The sequence below is a fragment of the Cornus florida genome, unplaced genomic scaffold (genome assembly GCF_030987335.1).
Source record: "Cornus florida cultivar Cherokee Brave unplaced genomic scaffold, ASM3098733v1 CherokeeBrave_3.0.0_Hap2_Chr03, whole genome shotgun sequence".
Lineage (NCBI taxonomy): Eukaryota > Viridiplantae > Streptophyta > Magnoliopsida > Cornales > Cornaceae > Cornus > Cornus florida.
The window spans coordinates 57,364,442-57,385,325 of NW_026775573.1; the positions used below are offsets into that span (position 1 = coordinate 57,364,442).

The following is a 20,884-nucleotide window of genomic DNA, read 5'->3' on the forward strand; positions in this document are numbered from 1 at the left end:
ACTTAGATGAAAGTACCTACAAGGTGCGATTAGAGGAAAGCTTTGGGTTAAGTTTGCAATTAAGGAAAGTTCATGACTATTTAAAGGAAAGGATAAGGGAGGAAAGCCACTCATTGTGTCTTCTCTTTCTCTCTCTATATTCACCCACATCTACACCCACATAGAGCTCCAACTTCTCTCTAGATTTGGAGGGTATAGGAGTTGAATTTTGGAGAAGCCCAAGAAGGAAGAAGTGATCTCCTCTCTCTCCTTTACATTTTTACCCGTTAGAATTTTTTATTTGGAGCATTTGGGGGTTTGGGTGATATTGGGCTTGGATTTTGAGGAAACCATAGAAGAGAAGTTTGATCCACTCATCTTCCTCTACGTTTCTACCAGTTCGGAATTGCGGTGTGGAGCGTTTTTGGTGGAACAACTAGGGTTTTGTTTATTTGAGGTAGGGGTGTTTGAATTCATTTGACGCATAGTTCTTGAGCCATGTAAATGAGTAGTATTTGATGCCTTCGCATGCTTAGGAAGTGTTAGAGATGAATATTCATGTCATGTATATGTGGTTATTGAAATGAGAAGATTTCTTACATGTACTTGGTATATTTTGTGATGCTAAGTGTGTAGGATTATGTTAAACAGGCTTAGTGTCGACTTGGTTAGTGTAGAGTATCATGATATATGCATATTGATGATATAAATATCATGTGATCACCATATGTTTGATAAAATGCTCAAATGAGGAATTTGTTTTAGAAATGGAATTTTGATGATATTGATATGGAAATCGACATGCATCGGATATATTACATGTTGTAGTATGGTAATTGTGCGTGTTGTGAATGTTGAACCCATTGCTTGTGAATGCATAGAGTTGGGAACGGGATATTGATTTTCGGATTGAAAGTCCCAAAAACTTGGCCAAGCGAGTGTCGTTACCGTCGGGCTAGTAGCCTATAAAGCAAGGGCAGGGGTGTGGGGCTACGGCACGTACTCGGGTGTGTGCATACAATCAATCTGGCTTGTTATGATTTGGAATGTGATTCCTTGATGCGTGAGTTATGGAGTTTAGGTGAAATTGCAACTTGGGTTGGATAAGCTAATTACCATATCATCTACTGGCCAGTTTGCTCACCCCATCATTTTTCAGGCAAGGAGCATGATACGGGCAATGCTTAGACACGCCATGGATTTGGAACATGGTTTGGACATTTTTGCTTCTCTTGTTGTAATTGGATACTTTATCTTTAATCTATTATTGGATACACGCCATGGATTCCTTGATACATGGTGTAAGAACATTGTTGGTGTTCCTTGGACTATAGTATGTTAGTTGGGGTGTTCTTGTATGATTTCCACCCCTATGGCCCATTCATGTTTAAGCTTGTAAAATTTATGTTGCATTTCATGTATAATTGATTCATGATGTTACGATTATATTAACATGAACTTGATGTAATTGTTATCATGCATGTTTTATCATGTTTTGTACGAGTCTTAGGGTGTACGAGACTTGGGAGATGATATATTGAGGTTGTGGGGTTGAATTACAGGTGTGTCGGACTGATTTAGGAACTGCGGGAGAGGGCTAGTTGACAGTGTCTTGGGGGACACAGTTGACTGTACTTTTTTTTTGAGACTTAATTGAGGGACAGTCAATTGTACATTTTTTTGTGACTTTCCAGTAGCACGGCTACTGAAAATTGTCGACTGTCCTACTACACAGGCAGTTTTTATTTGTTTATTTTTTATTTTTTATTTTTTTTTTCTTGCTTTCTCTGTTCTAGTTTCTTTTGCTTGGACCTAGGGCATTGGGTCTTTTCTAACGGGGTATGAATCAATGTTTAGAGGGTGTTGGTGATTATTTTATGATTGATTTGTCAATCCATCATTCGTAAACCGGGTCTTTGGGATTCTGGGCGCGACAGTGGAGTCTCAGAGTATGGGTTTATGTCACCCCCGGTTTAGGGGAATGATACCATCAGGACCCATGAGGCATATTTCAATCAATGTTGCAAGGGATGGAAGATGGTAAGAAAAAACCGTGTAAGTAGATTCTAAGCATCAATGTCTCAGTTTAATATTTAAATGTGGTAAGATTTATGCTTAATATTAAAGACTTCAGAAGCCTGTAATTTTGCCAATTTGATATAGTTGCATTACATATTGTCAAGTCTTATCAATATTATCTATAACATATTGTTATAAGAGGTAAATATTTTGATAAACTATACCAATACCTAAAGATTATCATGAAGAGATTGAGGGATTTTGAATCAAGATCATTAAATTGCTATCACAAAAAGGTTATCTTTTTAGTAATGCTTCTGAAGATGAATTTGAGATGGAACACACCTCACGTTCTCATGAAATGTGAATAGATCGCGTAGATCTTCTGTTGAAAGAAGGTTCCCCTGCAATTATAACTCACAATTTATATATTTTAGAGCATTGACATAAACATAGTAAAAAGAAAGCAGCAGAACAAGTACATGGGTGTTGAAGCCATCTGTTTTCTCCTGCTGAATAACTTTCTGAAGCCCTTCTTTTGACATCTGACGCTGGTATACCTGCATAAAATTATACTGGTTCATGAAACTGACTCCAAGACAAATCAGTCGTTCACCGCTCAGACTGCCATAAAAGATGCAAACAGAAGAGGAAAGGATCTGATAACACTGAAAAAATAGTGCTAAATCAAAACCTTTTCTTCAATGGTTCCAGTACTCAAGAACCTATATATGTATACTCTCTTTTTCTGTCCATCCCTCCAGATCCTTGCAGCAGCCTACTTACATGTTAAAAAAGAACATGGGAGAAAAATTAGATCAGTTATGTTGCAATAAAATAAGAGGCCTTTTCTTCACTCACGGTAGAGTGCTGCATGAATGGTGAAGAAATTACCTGTTTGTCATTTGCAGGATTCCAATCAGGATCAAACAAGATTAGTCTATTTCCACCTATTAAATTGAGGCCACAACCACCAGCCTTGCTGCTCAAGAGAAAGACAAACTCATCCTGCCAGAGGTAGATTTCACTTGTTTTATCAATAGCTGAGCCCATATGTTATAAATCATAAATTGCAAAGAGGATTTACCTACCTTTGATGGATCATTAAAACGGTTGACCAACTTTTGTCTTTTACTGATTGATGTAGTTCCATCAAGCCTTAAGAATGGATATCTTCTCTCACGACACAATTGAGCAAAAAGATCCAGTGTCTGATGAATCGCAATTAATATCATTAACAACTCAAATTAACTAGTTGTTTCTCCAGTTGGATAAAGTACACTTAGCTCAAAATAAATTAATTATAACCATCACAACTTGACCATTATAAAAGGACAATAACAAAAAGAAAAAGATGATTTGGGGCGATTTTAGGGTTTGCTTTTTGAGTTAGGGTTTGCTGTCTGGGGGAGGTGATCCTATTATGGAAGAGGGTCAGACCTCCTCCCACGAGATACTGGGAGAGCTACCACACTGGCAGGCTACGAGTGTCATGATCCCGATCCTCTGGGGAAGGTGAAGATGAGTGCTATATGTAGGTTCAACACCCTTCTATGACACAACGTATTTTAAAGCCGTGATGGCTGTGAACCCATCAGAACTCTGCAATTAAGCGCGCTTATGTTGAAATAGTACCAGGATGGGTGACCTCCTGGGAAGTCTGATCTAGGGGAGCCAAAAGCAGACAATATTGTGTCGGGTAGGATGAGGACTATTATAATTGGTATCAGAGCCGAAACCCAGCCAGAAGAGTGGCCAATGAGGACGTCGGGCCCTGCCGAGGGGGGGTGATTGTGACGACCTCTGTGGCGGGTGAGAGACACTGGGCGAGCTACCACACTGGCAAGCTACAGGTGTCATGATCCCACATCGCCTGGGGAAGGTGAAGGTGAAGTGCTATACATAGGTTCAACACCCTTCTACTCTTCTATGACACAACGCGTTTTAAAATCGTGATGTGCTTATGCTGGAGTAATACTAGGATGAGTGAACTCCTGGGAAGTCTGATCCGGAGAAGCCAAAAATGGACAATATTGTGTCGGGTAGAGTGAGGGTTGTTACAGTTGTGCCCACACGATTGAAGGTAAGCCAATTATTGTTAAGAAGTGGTTTAAGAATGTTCATCTTAAGCATGATGTGCTAGGGTCCGTCCCTATTTGGAAGAAGATTTATGGGCTCTTGATTCATTGTTGCAAGAAATTTGTTATCTCTAAAGATTTGTTACAAGTTCTCTAAGCCTCTGATTCTCGATGAATCTATGTCTCAGGACTGGGGTCAATTTGTTAGAGTTATGGTTGAAGTTGATGTCCATAAACAGCTGCCAGACTCAGTTCTTGTGAATATTCATTGGAAAGATTGTTTCCTTCAATTAGAGTATGATTGAAAGCCAACAATGTTGTTTGCAATGGGTATTGATCATGTCATGGCGAATTGCCCTTGGAAGGTTATAGAGAAATCAAAGCCGAAGAATGTTGGACAATGGGTTATCAAGAAGAAGGGTAAGATGGTTTCTGTAGAAGATGAAGTTTTACAAAGGGAAAGTGATACTCAGATTGTTATGCCTCCCAGAGAAGGGCCGAGTATGGAGACATCCAACACTTTTGAGGCTTCAAATGACAATGATGGGTTGGAGTATCCTCGGGTTGTGCCTGTGATGGAGCTAATCAAGCCGAGTGAGACTGCTACAATTTATGAAGTGGGTAGACAGCCGTATGAGGATGTTCATGAGCAGTTTTCAGATAAGATTTTGAAGACTGAGAAGTTGACCCAGAATGATGGTATGCTGAATCAACAAATTAATACTACAAATGTTGGTAGGAGATGTCCTTTGCAAGCTGAATCTCGACCAGTAATTGTGAAAGAAGTTTCTAATACAATCCATGGGCATAAGGTCAAATCTGGATTGCAATTGCGTTGGAGTAAGACTGCAGAGTCTAAATCTAATTCTGGGTTGCAATCAAGTGGAGGCAAGGTAGTAAGAGTGATTCCTGCTCCTTCAAAAGGAAGAGGTAAAAATGGCCAAAAACAGAGTAATGTGGCCACAGATAGAATACCTAGGAGTAAGGGTGGGGTTGTTGACCTCAAAGCATCTCTCTCATGATTGGAGCCTGGAATGTTAGGGGCCTTAATAGGTCCAGAATGAAGGAGGTAAAGGGATCGATAACTCAATCCTCCTTGCAGTTTGTTTTTCTTTTAGAAACTAGAGTAGTACATAATAATTTTGATAGAATCTCCAATAAAATTAGGTCTAATTGGACCTGGATTCAGAATTTTTCTTCTCATTCAAATGGTAGGATTTGGTGTGGGTGGAATGGTGAGCTTTTTTCGGTGTCTGCCATCCATTGTGCGCGCAGTCTCTATTGTTGAAGGTAACTCACATTGCCACTAATAGTACTGTGTTTTTTACCCATGTTTATGCCTCTAATACTGAGAGAAAGAAAACAATTATGGCAAATTTGAGATTCCATGCTTCTTTGGCAGATGGGCCATGTTTAGTTATGGGAGATTGGAATAATTGTTAAGTTCAATTCTGAAATATTGGGTGGCAGGCGGATCCGTCAGATGCTGTTGGGTGAATTTAATGATTTATGGATGCTGGACTAACAGATCTTCATACTAATGCAAATCCAACTTGGAGTAACAGAGGATAATTTATGGCAGGTTGGATAGGGCTATGGTCAATGCTATTTGGTTGCATACATTTGTTGGTGCTATACCATCTCTGCAAAATGCTGATCTTTCAGATCATGGTGCTGTGGTTGTGAATATTTTTCAAAATGTTGCAGCTGGCCCCAAACCTTTTCTTATGCTGAAGGTATGGTGTTTTCAAGATGGGATTGAGGATGTGTGGCTGGTGCATGGGGTATGTATGATACGGGGAGGCAATCCTATACAATCTCTGCAGCATCAGAAGTTGAAGAAAGTCGAAGACGTTAGAGTGGAACACAAAAAAGGTTTGGTAATGTGTACCCAGCAGTTAAAACTGCCAGAGAGGAATCGAACCATGGTCAAGATCAACTACAGCGTAATCCAGTTAATGCAGAGGTTGAGTCAGAGAATATGCAGACAGCAACTCGAATTGGCCTTATCTAATGAGGAACTCTTGGTGGCTCAGAAAAACAGGGTGCACTGGTTGAAAGATTTTGACAAGTGTACTTCTTTCTTCTATAATAAAATTGCTCAACATAGGAATCATAATATTATTGCGTCTATTCAGAATGAGAATGGAGTGGTGACATTTTGACAAGTGTACTTCTTTCTTCTATAATAAAATTACTCAACATAGGAATCATAATATTATTACGTCTATTCAAATGAGAATGGAGTTGTGACATTTGACAAGTGTACTTCTTTCTTCTATAATAAAATTGCTCAACCTAGGAATCATGATATTATTACGTCTATTTGAATGAGAATGGAGTGGTGACATCAATCTGCCATTAAAGTCTGGATTGTTGCAGCTCATAATGATCAACTTGTTCCTGAGTTAAAGCCTCTCAAAAGATCTTTGTCTGAGGACCAAGCTAGCATGCTTGAAGCTCCCATATCTGATGATGATATCAAGAAAGTGGTTATGGATTTTCACCCTGATAAAACACCTGGTCCAGATGGTTTCTCACCTAGGTTTTATCAAAGGTGATAGACTATTATTGGTAAGGATGTGTGTGATGCTGTTAAATATTTCTTTGCTCGTCCTAGGCTCTCAAAGGGTGTTAATTCTTCTTTTATTACTCTGATTCCTAAAAGGGAAAAGGCTATTAGCATTTCAGTTTTAGGCCTATCTTCTCACTATGTAACACAACTTACAAAATTATTATCAACACTATAGTTCTTCCTAGTTTGGTTGGTTTGGAAAATCAGCATTTATTAAGGGTAGAGGATGCATGACAACATCTTGATGGCTCATGAGTTGTTGAGAGGGTTCAATGGGGCTGCTAATCCTGTTTTTACAATTAAAATTGATTTAAATAAAGCCTATGATACTGTGTCATGGAGATTCACGTTAACTTTGTTGCAGAAGATTGGTTTTGGCCAGAGTTAGATTAATTGGAAAAAGGAGTGTCTTACTACCTCTTAGTTCACTGTATTGGTCAATGGTTCTTCAGAAGGCTTCGTTCAACCAGGTAGAGGCCTTAGACAAGGCTGCCCACTCTCTCCAATGTTATTAACTCTTGTTGCTGAATATCTTTCTTCTTTGGTGCAAATTGAGGTCAATTCTGAAATTTATCTCTTATTAAGTCTGCTAGAAAGATCAACTCTTCTCTCTGTCACCTTTTATATGTTGATGACCTCTTGTTTGTGGCTAACGCTGATAGTAGTTCAACTGTGACTATTCAAAGGGTGTTGAATGATTTTGCTGCTGTCTCTGGACTTCAAGATAATCCTCACAAATCTACAATCTTTTTCTCTAAGTCAGTGAGGAGGAAACAGTTTCTCAACAGAATTCTGCAATTTAAAGAGGGAAAGTTTCCTATCAAGTATTTGGGGGGTTTCCATGAGCATGTATGATTTGTCCATGGCCTCTTGCTCAGATCTTCTTCATAGATTTAACCATAGATTGTCTAATTGGTCAAATATGAAACTGTCCTTAGCTGGGAGAACAGAATTGGTCAGAACATGCATCTATCCTATCATTCTGTATTGGTGTTCAGTTTTTAAAATTCCTGCTGCTGTTTCTAATGTCATCCAGGTAAAAATTAAGAAGTTTCTAAGGGAAGCACAGACAAGGTTTCTAGGATGCATTACCTGAAATGGGGTCTCTAATTGCAAGACCTAAGATTGAAGGAGGGCTTGGACTCAGAGTTCTTGATGATATACAATCTGGAAGGAAAGAAAGAAACTCCAGGTTGACGTTGCTCCATTGATGTTGCTAGATCAGTTGCTTTTGAGGTTATGGATGTGGCTGCCATTTATTCCTTTAATGAACTTGTAATGGAAGCGGTCGTTCTCAATTCTTTGGATGCACAGTTCCAGTGAAGGTATGCCCTCACTTTTTTTTGTGTACTGAATGCTTATCCTTTTGAAATGAAATCATTTCATTCATGAAAAATATATATATATATAACCAGACAAGCTTGCATGGAAGTTGTTAGACAGCCCCCTTAGACTTGTTATTAGCCTGTATATTTGCATATGTTCTGTTATATATGTTTAGACTTAATTATAGGCTATGTTAGACAGCTCCCTTAGATTTAGGCTTGGCATTAGCTTGTATATTTGCATATCTTTTGTTTCATGTGTTTAGGCTCAATTATAGGCTTATAACTTACATTTAGCCTTAGATTTGGGCTTGCCTTTCATGTAACACACATATAAATACCCCTATTGGGATGAATACAATTGAGTTGAATTTTCCCAATTCTTTTAACTTCCACATGGTATCAGAGCGTCCTACGACCTTATAGTCTCTTCCGCTTCCTCTTCTTCTTTGAATTGCTAAAAACGTCTTTTCTCGGGAAACAGGCACTTGCAGAATTTTTTCAAGTTTTTTGCGCCAAAAATAAATAAAGAACAGAAACTTATGTAATAGGATCTATGTACCAGTATATATCTGGTCGGAGACTTGTGATATCTGTTACGCATAAACTTAGTGAGCTTGAGTGAGACTTTGAAGATGTGATTAAAAGTTGTTCTTCTTCAATTATTGAAACTCTAGAAGAATTACTAATGGTAAAGATTCCATAACATCTTCACATTTTCAATAAGTAAATGTACATTTTCTCAAAGAAACAAGAGGTGGTTCGCTTGACTAACTGAAGTGTCTACTGTCAGTGTAAGAATGGGAATCATAGGATTACGATTGGATACAGCTTAAGGATTTAGTGAAATTGCAAATGACAGCATTTGGAAACAAAAAGAAGTTCTATTAGTCAAAAGCTAAAACAGTAAACAATCAGATGGTCTCAAGGTGTTATTGGCAATGATGTTTGTACTTGACTACTTGTTTCTTTGAAAAGTGCACCCTTTAGCTTTGTACTAGGTCCCCCTTTTTTTTCCAGTTGAGTGTTTTCCACTTGAAATTGATATGTCTATTACTTGCTTTTGAGTGGTTAATTATCATATGCTTGATTGTTTAATTGATTACACTTTCAAGTTAAAAAAGAATAATGTTTAATTAGTCACAGTCAAAGGAAGAGTTCTATTCACCCCCTCTAATTCTGGAATCACATCTGTTAATCTACCAGACTTTCTGTTTCAACTCATAGTAGTTATTAGCTTGGCCAACAAATACATATTTTTTAACAGAGGCCAAAGGAAGTATCCTAAACTGCCATAACAACAGTGAGATTGAAAATCAAGATAAAGGAAAAAAAGGAAAAAAAAAAAACCTTCAATAATTAAAGTAACTTAATAGAATTCATATAGATGCAATATAGACTATATTTCATCACTTTATATAAACATTTGTTGTGGAAAAAAAAATAACCTACTATTCACATGCTTATTCAAGTTTGTGAATGAAAGAAAATATCCAGATGACACAATCCAGAATTGGATACTGCAATACCAGTATGCAGAGTATTCTACTAATGGCATGAAGGTACAGTCTTGCTTGAAGGCACAAGCAATAGCCTCATGAACCCTACAGCTTATCATTAAAAAAGCATATAGAAACAACGAATAAAATAAATAAAATTCATATGTCAGATTGCCAGCTCTTCAGTTAGCTAGAATTAAAATATAGAACTACCTGTGTGTAGTTCGAAACAAGGACAATTCGGTCATCTGTTCTTTGACGTAGCTGGGCCAGTAACTGAGCTAAGACATGCATTTTCCCAGATAGTTCAACCCAAACGCCATTACCACCAGTCCATGTTCCAGATCTGAAAAATAACAGAAAAAAATCCATGACTTGAAAATATATTATAGAATAAATTTATATCGACAGTGTAATCAGAAATAGCTTACCTTCCAGAGAACATCTCCGAAGGGAAAAAACGCAAACAGTCCTCAAAACCTGATGTTCCAGGACTCCCACTTCTTATCGTATCAAATATAAGCTTCAAAATATACATATATCATTATATTATATATATATATATTGCATGAAAAAACAGTGATTATGAAACTTGTACATAAGATGAACATAAGAAGGACTGAGAGTGAAAGGTAACACACAATTAAATAGAGCAAGTCTAGCCTAAGGACAAATAACAAACTAATAAATTCTCAGATGGATTATTATCTTTCAAAAAGAAATAAAATAGCTTTGATAAATCAAAATAAGCCTCAAAAAATCAACTACAACTTTCTAAATTTAAGAGAACACTAATAAAATAGCTTTGATAAATCACCATAAGCCTCAAAAAGTGGACTACAACTTTCTCAATTTAAGAGAACATTCTATCTTTTGAACAACTACAAGTGCATAACATGACCTAACATTGATTTGGTGAAAGAATATAGACATCAAAAGATTAACTTCTAACTTCTTTACTTTGCTTGACGACTATGCTACATAGACTCTTCAAAAGTAGTGAAGTACCCGTGTTGGACACATATTGCTCGGACATGGGTATGGGATATGTGTCCGGCATTTTTGAGTAGACATGTACACTCCAAAATATAGCAGATGAATGAAAATAATACACTCCAAATAGCATTTTGGATGAAATGCACCATTGGAGCAGAATTGTTAAAATATAGCCTTTTGACACTGTACCATTCATGTTCTAAATAAATTAGGGTTTTTTATTTACATGTTTTTATCTTTAAAATCCTTATAATATGCATAAAAGTGTTTAAAATTCTACTAATCAGGACAGGGCAGCTTCGATCAATTGATGGATCAACCAAAGGCTTCTTAACAAGTTTACATCGATCGAATCATTCCTGATTGAGCGGAATCTGCAAGACTCAGTTTCTAAATAAGTTTTAAACACTTTTAACCATAATCCTTTTGTGCTTCCATTCTATATATAAAAAAACCAATGGTTTCAGAAAAACCTATGATTTTGGAAGACAACCAAAGCAAGTATATACATTTATACTGAGTGCATTCCAGCAATCTAATTCCAAGACTTTGTTTCTTCTCCATTCATCATTCATACATTAGATGATGAGTGAATTAAGACTGTTGATCATCATATATTCAATGACTACACGGATAATTCAACACCAAGAGCATATACACGTCTACATGAAGAACAAACATCACTAGTCACGGAAATCATTGTGCTACTAGAAGTAAAACACGTGATGAGCGGATTTGTTTATTGCAGAGATTGATTGGATCATCTTCACATGAAAAACGGATTTGTTAACTGAAAGCAGCAAAGAACGACTGGATCATTTTGTAACTGGGGGTTCTTGGGTTAGAGTTTTGTTAATTTAGTTTGCTACATTTCTCATACTTAAAAAGATGGTAACCATAGCTAAACAGAAGGCAATAAATAACATGTATGAAAAATTAGGAACAAAAGAGAGTAAAGTAGCTGTTTACAGAACGACAAAGAATAGAGAGGTTGACAAGAGACATGGATCAAGTTAGGTGTATTAAAGATATAGGTCAAACAATATTAGTTAAAGACAAATATATATTAGAGAAAGATGGAAGAACTACTTTCAACAATTACTAAATGAGGAAATACTGGAGAAGAATTCGTAAGTAACGAACCGTACGTAGGATTGGTAAATGAAATTCATAATAAGGAAGTAGAGGACACACTTAAAAAATTGGGTAAAAATAAGGTCGCTGGACAGGATAACATACCTATAGAAGCTTGGAAAATTTTAGGAAAGATAGGCATTGAATGGCTAATAAAGTTGTTTAACAAAATTGTAAGAGAAGAAAGCACGCCAAGTAAGTGGCGGAAAGTACAATAGTGTCAATTTATAAAAATAAAGGGGATATACAAAATTGTGGAAATTATAGAGAAAAAAAATTAATGAGTCACACAATGAAATTGTGGGAAAGAATAATAGGGCAAAGATTAAAGGGAGAAACATTTATATCGGATAACCCATTTGGATTTATGCCAGGTAGATCCACAATGGAATCCCTATGCTTAATAAGACAACTTATAGGAGTATATAGGAGTAAACAAAAAGATTTACTTATGGTTTTCCTAGATCTAGAGAAGGCACATGATAGAGTGCCAAGGGACATAATAAGGTGGGCTCTATAAAGAAAACAAGTACCTATAAAAATTATAAATCTTATTCAGGGGGTATCGTGAGACATTGACTAGAGTGAACACTACATGCAGGGAAACTAGTGACTTCCATATAAAGGTGGGACTACACCAGAGATCGATGTTAAGTCCTTACCTATTTGCGATAATATTAGACAAAACAATGAAAGATATTCAAGATGAACATCCCATGGTGCATGTTATTTGCAGACGACATGTATTAGTAGATGCCTCTAAGGAAGCCTTAGCAACAAAATTAGAAGTTTGGAGAAAGGGATTAGAATCAAGGGGCCTGAGAGTTAATTGGACTAAAACGGAATATGACATGTAAATTTGATAAAGTAGAAATGACAATAGAGTTACTTAAAAGAACTCTTTTCTGTTACCAAGGATCTAGACTACAAAAGGAAGGGGAGATAGATGGTGATGGAGTAAGTAGGATTAGAGCCGGGTGGACAAAATGGATGCAAGTTAGTTGTATCCTTTGTGACAAATGAATACTGAATAAATTAAAAATACATATATATATCTACATTCTATAGAAAGGTTATTAGGCCGGCAATATTGAATGGAGCAGAGTGTTAGGCGTTGAAAAAGGCACAAATACAATGCATTCATGTAGCTAAAATGAGGATGCTACGTTAGATGAATGGAATCACTAGTAGAGATAAAATAAATAATGAACATGTTACGTGAACATTAGGTATAGCGCCTATTGCCTATAAATGATAATATTAGGGCAACTAGACTTAGGTAGTACGGTCATATTCAACGTGTGGTATTAAAAGAGGAAGAGTTGTTTGTTTAGAAGGTAAGCTACAAAGATGCCGACCAAAACTTACGTGGGATGAAGTTGTTAAAAACAACTTACAAAAACTTAAATTTTAGAGATAATATGGTGTATAATAGGAAACAATGGAAAAAGGGAATTCATTTGTCTTACCCCATCTATATGGAATAGACTAGGATGATGACGATGACATTTTCTCATAGTGGATTTGATCAGCCTGAACTGAGCCCTCGTGGTTTTTTCCCAATGGAGTTTAATCATTTGTTCATGTGTGAATGATTTACTTTACGTACTTGCTTCATAGGATTATGAATAATTTTTTCATATAAGTTCAAATCACAGTTAATAGTAATTCTTTTTTCACTAAATTACAGTTAATAGTTGTTTATTTTTAGTTTCTGTTAAAGTCCGTCAATTGTTAAGCAAGAACTCTTCACCCTCCCTCTAGGTTTAGATCAGGCCTCTCAGAGCCTAGGATTATTGTCCTACAATTACTCACAAACCAATAATTTTGCACTATAGAACCATAACCAGTAACTTTCAATCCTCACTATCGGTACATAATGTAAATTAGGCAAAAAAGGAAAAGAACTTTACAAATATTATCCTCCAGTGATATTAAACCTTAGGATGGTTGCACAGCTTCTTGAGAACAGTAATGTATGCCAAGATTTTTGATTGCTTCGCTTCTTCAGTAATTGCTCTTTTAACCTGTATTTTAGGACAACCAAATAAAGGAAGTAGCTAATTAACCATTCCCAGTGCCAATATCCATTAATTTTTGCACATTTTGAAGAAATAATGAGATTTTACATTTTTTGACTGTACAAAGTGGTTATATAGTTCTGACTGGAGAGGAGTTAACTTGCAGCAAACAACCTCAATTATCTGCAAAGGCAATTGTGATTCAGGTAAATTTCAGTAACTTAGAAACTCTTAATAATGAGAGAATCAGTACAAAAAAGACAAAATTTAATGCTGAAAAATAAAATGGACTGTACTGAACTATTATATTTTAAATTGATTCAGCAATCAGCATAAAAATCAGGCCTGCCTGATTGAACCTCCATTATAATTGACCATAATTCAAATACAACCAGACATGAATAAAGTGGAAAAATACGAGTAACGTAACTACATTTTTGATGGCCACAAAAATTTGTCAGATCAAGCTAACCAGAAATTTGCAGTACAAAATAAATATGGCCCTTAACCAAGTTAGTAGCAGTTTTATCCACTCTCACTTTCCCAAAGAATGCAATGAACTAATCTTCTAGCTTCCAGCCATACATATTCATGTAGAATAGATTGGATGACTAAGAAATGTCAGTTTGCTGCAGTTCACATATTAGACCCTCATTTTTTGGATTCAGCAAAAGATACGACTTGATTTATAATCTTAGTTAGATGCCTTGATTAAATAAATTAAGCAAGGATTGTTCAATCAGTATTTTTTATCTGTGTAGACATGGAAAACAGGGGAAAATGTCCTGGATCTACTCAGATAAGATCAGAAGAAGAAACTCACTAGCTTATCAATTTTTTTAAAAAAATATTGCTCACTCATTAAAATGGTGGACATGCTCTACAATAACTCAAGCCAGATAACCAAGACAACTTAGTTCCTAACATGTTTCTGAGAAGTGACCCAGGACAAATTTACTAGCTGGTCCTGGCTCAAAAATAATTTGATAGTCATGCTACAAAATGTCTGTCCTGTGGTGCATGTAATTCATAGGAGAACTAAAATTTAAAACAGATAACCAGTCTGAACTTTAAAGACCGAAGAAGAAAACTATAAAAAGGTAGAAGGACAGGGACGAGAAGCTTCAAGAATAACAAATCTTCTAGTTTGAGTATTATATGGCTGATGAAATGTACAGTTCAAGTGTCTTATATAATTTACACAATTATGACAAAAGAAAAGAACTTTAAAGTTTTTTCTTTTTACCAGACAAAATGCCTTGTGGCTACAGTCCTACACTATAGAGGTAGCATCTCATCACTAAGCAACAATAAAAAATAAAAATAAAAAAATTAACATATTTGTTTCATAAAACTATTTGAAAAGCACTCCTGTGTAGTCTTTCCAAGGACGATGAGAGCATTACCACCTGAGAAAATGATTTCCCTGAAAAAACTGTCATATGCCATTTGTAATTTTCTGATACAATAATTTATGGAAAAAAAAAACTGATACAATAAACCATGGGTAAAGGGATAAAGCATGAACACGGATTAATATATTTTGCAATGTATTATGCAAGATTTAACAAATAAAAAAGGCACACAGATAAAGACAAGAGCCATACCTTTGGTGGTAAGTGATTCGATAACAACACATTGGTCCTTCTCAATATGAACTGAAATAAATATATGAATTAACTGTTTAAAAATTAAAGGCAATTCCTACTTGGTAGTCTCTAACTAAGGACCCCAGCAGTTTGAAAAATAAAATTTTTGAGGGGAAACAAATAATATTTCTATGACTTGCATAAGACACCGATATTGATTTTTGAAGCACAAACTGGTAACAGTAGCCTCTAGATTTTGCTCATCTCAAGAAGAAAAGTTTACCTGATTTACTTTTGCACTTAATTCCGCAGAGCGCTCAACACTAAGCTTCTTCTCTTCTTGAGTGGCAGACGGTTCTCTACCACAAATGATTGGAGTCTTCATTAACCATTCAAAATAAGAATGAATTTCACGTTAAGAAGTAGAAAGACAAGGAAGGAAATAATATATCAGTTGCAAACAAAATATACAACTTAACTTGAAACAGTTAAAAGAAAAATAAATTCCAGCATGAACCGCAAGGGGTTGGCTCAAGTGGGTAAGTCACTTGGCTCCGGTGCCTCATGAAGCATCAGGTCTAAGGTTCAACTCCTCTAGGGTGCAAACAATTCCTTGGAGGGAGGGGTTTGTGAGTATCAACTAGGAAAAAATAATAATAAATTCCAGCATGGCAATGAATACTTTGTATACTTGATTAATTGATCATTGAATAATGCAGATATCATTAAAAATTGATCCCTACTTATCAAAAATTTGTAGGTAAGTAGTCAATGCCCTTGCTAGCACATTAATCAAATACTTGACTCAACCAAGCTTCCTTAACATTTAAGTTGGCTAAATGAATCTTGTTTCATCAGTCCAATCTACCTATGGTCATAATCTTAGCTAAACCGCATGATATTTTACCTTCTCCAACTATCTCAAATTCTCAATCCGATTTAGCTCTGGTATACCTCTTTTCCAACATTAACCTTAATAGGGACCATGTCACTCTTCCTCAGCCATTCAATTATTAGCCTTTGAAGCACATGTTTAAACTATCTTAATGTCAACCTTCTTTCATTTTATCTTTAATGTGTGCTCTTTAATCCATCTCCTAAAATTTTCATTCTTAATTTTCACCTTTATTGTATTGTCACTCATATATGTCAAAAATCACATTCCTAATGCGCTCGTTTTATGAATATATTGATTGTTAGCAGCCTAATGTTCTGTTTTGTAAGGTATAGTTGGTCTAATAGCAGTTTTAGATGCGTATGAGGATCATACATTGTGCCAGAAGCAGTCCTTCATTAATCACACGGTATTCACACCTATAAGACTAACAATATTTAAACTCCACAAAGTATTAATTTAAGGTCAAATATGAGTATCTCATACTCATGTTAACCAGCCATAATGGTTAGCATGTAAACTGTTAGCTTACCTCATAGTAACGTCGAAAATATCCAGCATCACCCAATATTCCAGGATTAGTGAAGTTAACCATTGCATAGAACTCTTCTAAGTCATTCTGTAGGATAAAATGGAAATAGAAGAAGAGATAGCATTACAAAATAAGATTGAATGCTTGATAACATGTGATTTAAAAAAAAATGTACAAATAGCCCTCACCTGCATTGGAGTTCCTGATAATAAAATGCGGCGCTTGCATGAGAGAGCAGCTAATGTCTGATCCAGATTTCTTCATAAATTAACTCCAGAAGAAAAAAAGATAGAACTGCACTCCTAAAAATTCATAATAGGATAGAGCATAAATCTGCATTTCTTACTTTATTTGTGGATGTCTGATCATTTTTCAGCCGGTGAGCTTCATCACAGATGAGAAGGTCGCAGGACCCATTCTGGCTAAATTTTGAAGAATGCATCCGAAATGTTTCATAGGAAACAATCAATACCTGGGAGAATAACAAATGAATCAGTTCATAATTTCATATAACAATCAATACCTGGGAGAATAACAAACGAATTTACCTGTACCGGACTGATGGGACTGGTAAAACTATGAATTCCAGAGAGAACATCATCTCTGGTGCTTTCACAGAGCGCAACAACCTGGACTCTTTCTCCAACCCACTTCTTAATTTCAGCATCCCAGTTACTTACAAGACTGGTAGGAGTAACAATGATTGCCTTCTTAATCATTGCTTTCCCATCAAATCCCTGACGAAGAAGAGTATACAACAATGTGATTGACTGCAAAGTCTTTCCCAAACTGCAAAAACAATAACAAACTAAGAAACATGGCAAGAATGAGCACAACATAAATGTAGAAACATTTGTCATGTGAGATACCAGAAAGCATGAGATATTTACCCCATATCATCAGCCAGAATGCATCCATATATGTCGGCAGTACTACATAATCCCGAAACGCATTCAAACATGAACTGAACACCCTCTCTGCATGACAAATTACAAGGCAGGCTTTTGATAATTAAACGAAGACACAAACCAAGATATTGACACTTTCCTGAAAACTGTTGCGCCTATCATAAATATACTTGGAAGTCTAGATTGTCAATGAATTGGGATAATTAAAACCTCATAGACTAAGAAAAATGAATCCAATTTTCACAATACAGCACAGCATAGTTCCATTTTAAGGTGTGAAAAAATGTTTTTTTTTTTTTTTTTTTTTTTTTTTTTTTTTTTTTTTTTTTTTTTTTTTTTTTTCCTAGTTGGTACTCACACACACTTGTCACCCATGACCTCCCTTTGGGAGGTAAGGGGTTGATACCGCTAGGCCACTGGCCCGTTGGTGTGAAAAAATATGTTGTTATCACTAGCGTCACGAAATTCTATTAGTAATGTGGTTTTACATTTTTTAATCAAAATTCATAAGCATTAATAGCACATGAGTCCACTAAAGATGGTCATTATGCCCGATTAATCAACAGTGTTAAGAGGAGCAGATTTGATACAGGCCCAACTTTTGGCATTATTTGCGCAAAGCAGCTGCTATCAGAATTCAAGCATGCATTTTCACGCTTGACAATTTTACCACTGCACCAGGCAATGGCTCCTAGCACTTCACTCAACTATTCTTTATATAAAACACTCCTACAACCAACTCAAAAACCCTTACTATGAACAATACCTTTGATGGGGCCGAAGGAAACGAACAAGCAAGGGATCCACTACTATGGGAAACAGATTATTGGCTCCTCCTTCGCATTCTTGCGGCTGCCACAATACCAATGGTTCGACACCTTCTGGTAGACTCACAATCTCATCAGACACTTCATTCTCAATAGCACTTGGGATATTCAGCTTATCAGTAATGGCAACCAATGCTGGCCTTGTGGAACCCCAGGGAACAAACCGCTTACGAGCCCAGAGACGGCGAACAAGCTGTTCATTGTCATTGCTGTAGCCACTACCTGAGGGAGGCTTAAAAGGCTTTCTAACAACAGCTGCTCCATCCGTCACTGAAAGAACTCGTGGAAGTAGTGACTGTCTTTTCACCACAAGGTTGCCTCTGTAATTTCAAAATATTGACTTTAATTCACCAAATAAATCAAATGTGTATTTATGGAGAGTGATGAGGAATGAACATTGAATTCATATAATACTCTATCTTTGATATGTCACATTAAATAATTCCAATATAGGGAATAAGGGTACAGGTTCGATTAGTAGCAGGACTAAAGCCAATAAAGTTCTTATGTGCACCCGAAAAATAAAAGGCTAAAAAATAATTTTGAAAAAAGAAAAGTAAAAAAACCGAATTTAATACAAAAAGGCCACTACTCACTGATTTTATCTTCGTCCCTGTTAACACTGGTGCTTAGAGAGGTGAATTGTGTAAAGGCCAAACCTTCAGCATTATTTACACTAACACAAAACGGCTATTTTCAAGTACAAATCCACATTTGACTTCTGGTAGATTGAATTTTTGTCAATGGTCAAGCAATGGCGCTCAAAACATCTAAGGTATTTCTGGTTAAACTACTGTAGGAGTCTTTCCACAAAAACAGCACGGTTAACAACCATCTACTCTAAAAGCTCAAGCTGTTAAAGTTGGTGTAACTTTAATATTTGTATCCTTCAACAACCACAATAAGCAGCAATGGGACATAGTTGAGTGTCTATTTAGTTAATCCAAACTAATATATGGAACTGGCTTGCTAACCAATAAATCTACAATTATGTAAAGGAGTTAGATATATTTGAAAAGTAGCATTCTAAGATTGACACACAGAAACTGCAAAGCTAAGGCTAGAATAACCGTTCCTTGTTCCCAATAAATCTGATTGTGAAGGCAGTCACAAGGATTTTATCAGCACCACATATAAACCTGCAAGAACCATGTTTATCACTTACTTTGAACATACTCGTAAGTAGAGGGTCTCTAGCAAGCCAAATGAACATTTGATATCCATTATAGGGAAGAAGGGGACGAAGAAGAATGGAACAGATTGAAATAAAAATCTACCTCATATGAGAGTCCACGTTTTGGGATTTCATCCATCAAATTAAAATCCCTATGGAGCAACTATATCAATTCAAATAATGAAAGAAATTTTAAACCCTTCCTTACAGCCCAAAAAAAAGTACGAAACCGTACATTGGAAAACAGAGATCAGTTGTAAGAGAATGGGGTTACTAAGACAAATCAAAAGGGTTTAAATCAAATATATATATATATATATATATATATATATATATATATATATATATAATCGAGTATGCATGTATGTATGTATTGAGAAGTCGAATGTGTATATATGGAGAAAGATAAGGAATGAATCTTGAATTTACATAATATATCTTTCAAATGTCACATTAAATACTTGCAGAAGTAAAGAGACCTAGATTGAAATCCATTATAGGGAACTGAGGAGACGAATAAGAATGTAACAGATCGAAATCAAAATCTACCTCACAAGAGCGTCCACATTTTGGGATTTGCGTTCATCGTCACTGTCATTAGCAGATTCATCTAGGAGATTTTCGTGGCTTGAATCGCTGGGATCGGAGAGCGAAGAAGAGAAATCGCTTTCGTCGTCCTCGTCTTCCATACTTTGGACACTACCACGAGGCAACAGTCCTGGCCAGTCGTGACAATCATATACTCCTAAATATAGTTTTAAATTTGTTACTTTGGTGGTATAAAATATTTTAGGACCTAAAAACACCGACCGAAGTGTCGGTGAGCTGGTGGCGACCTAAGTGCGGTGGCCCGGTGGCGATCCTCTGCTGTGTCAAACTAAAGAGTATGCTACGTGGACCCCAACAAATGTGTCAACAACCCTATACACTAATTCAACCACTTTATTAAATGAATTGTACATGTTAACGTATTTAATGACTTATTTATCAATATTATATATTATACAATATTATTATTATTATTATTTTAACATTATGCAATATTATTTAGATTATTCATAATACCCCAATCAAGCAATAAATACAACACAAATACACACACACACATTAGTTAAGAAGTTAAAATATACTTGTGAGTCACAATTCCCAAAACACTCAACTATTATGGAATAGAGGAGTATTTTTCTTTAGAATTTATGTTAAAATGACCTAATTATCCATAATAATTGAGTCTAAATAAGTACCGAGTTACACGAATAGAGATAGCAACGAGGGCAGTTTTAGGCGGGTGTACCCTCCCCCGCCCTGATGTGTGTATTATCAATGATAAAAT

At 36.1% G+C, this 20,884-nt stretch overlaps 1 protein-coding gene across 1 annotated transcript in view; it reads right to left on the minus strand.

Annotated features, from left to right (window-relative positions):
* The window catches only part of LOC132300592 (protein CHROMATIN REMODELING 25), a 29,833-nt gene extending 9,461 nt beyond the window's left edge, over positions 1-20,372 (minus strand). The window contains exons 1-18 of the mRNA XM_059797757.1: positions 20,101-20,372; positions 18,317-18,697; positions 17,533-17,619; positions 17,191-17,431; positions 16,989-17,114; positions 16,831-16,887; positions 16,643-16,729; positions 15,499-15,594; positions 15,234-15,284; positions 13,735-13,809; positions 13,546-13,632; positions 9,907-9,998; positions 9,689-9,821; positions 3,090-3,209; positions 2,893-3,006; positions 2,693-2,776; positions 2,481-2,558; positions 2,344-2,402 (exon numbers count right to left, since the gene is read on the minus strand). Of these exons, the coding sequence (XP_059653740.1) occupies positions 2,344-2,402; positions 2,481-2,558; positions 2,693-2,776; positions 2,893-3,006; positions 3,090-3,209; positions 9,689-9,821; positions 9,907-9,998; positions 13,546-13,632; positions 13,735-13,809; positions 15,234-15,284; positions 15,499-15,594; positions 16,643-16,729; positions 16,831-16,887; positions 16,989-17,114; positions 17,191-17,431; positions 17,533-17,619; positions 18,317-18,697; positions 20,101-20,240 (2,108 nt within the window). The 5' untranslated portion in view covers positions 20,241-20,372. The remainder of the gene's footprint in view (positions 1-2,343; positions 2,403-2,480; positions 2,559-2,692; positions 2,777-2,892; positions 3,007-3,089; positions 3,210-9,688; positions 9,822-9,906; positions 9,999-13,545; positions 13,633-13,734; positions 13,810-15,233; positions 15,285-15,498; positions 15,595-16,642; positions 16,730-16,830; positions 16,888-16,988; positions 17,115-17,190; positions 17,432-17,532; positions 17,620-18,316; positions 18,698-20,100) is intronic.
* Between the last annotated feature and the right edge of the window lie 512 nt (positions 20,373-20,884).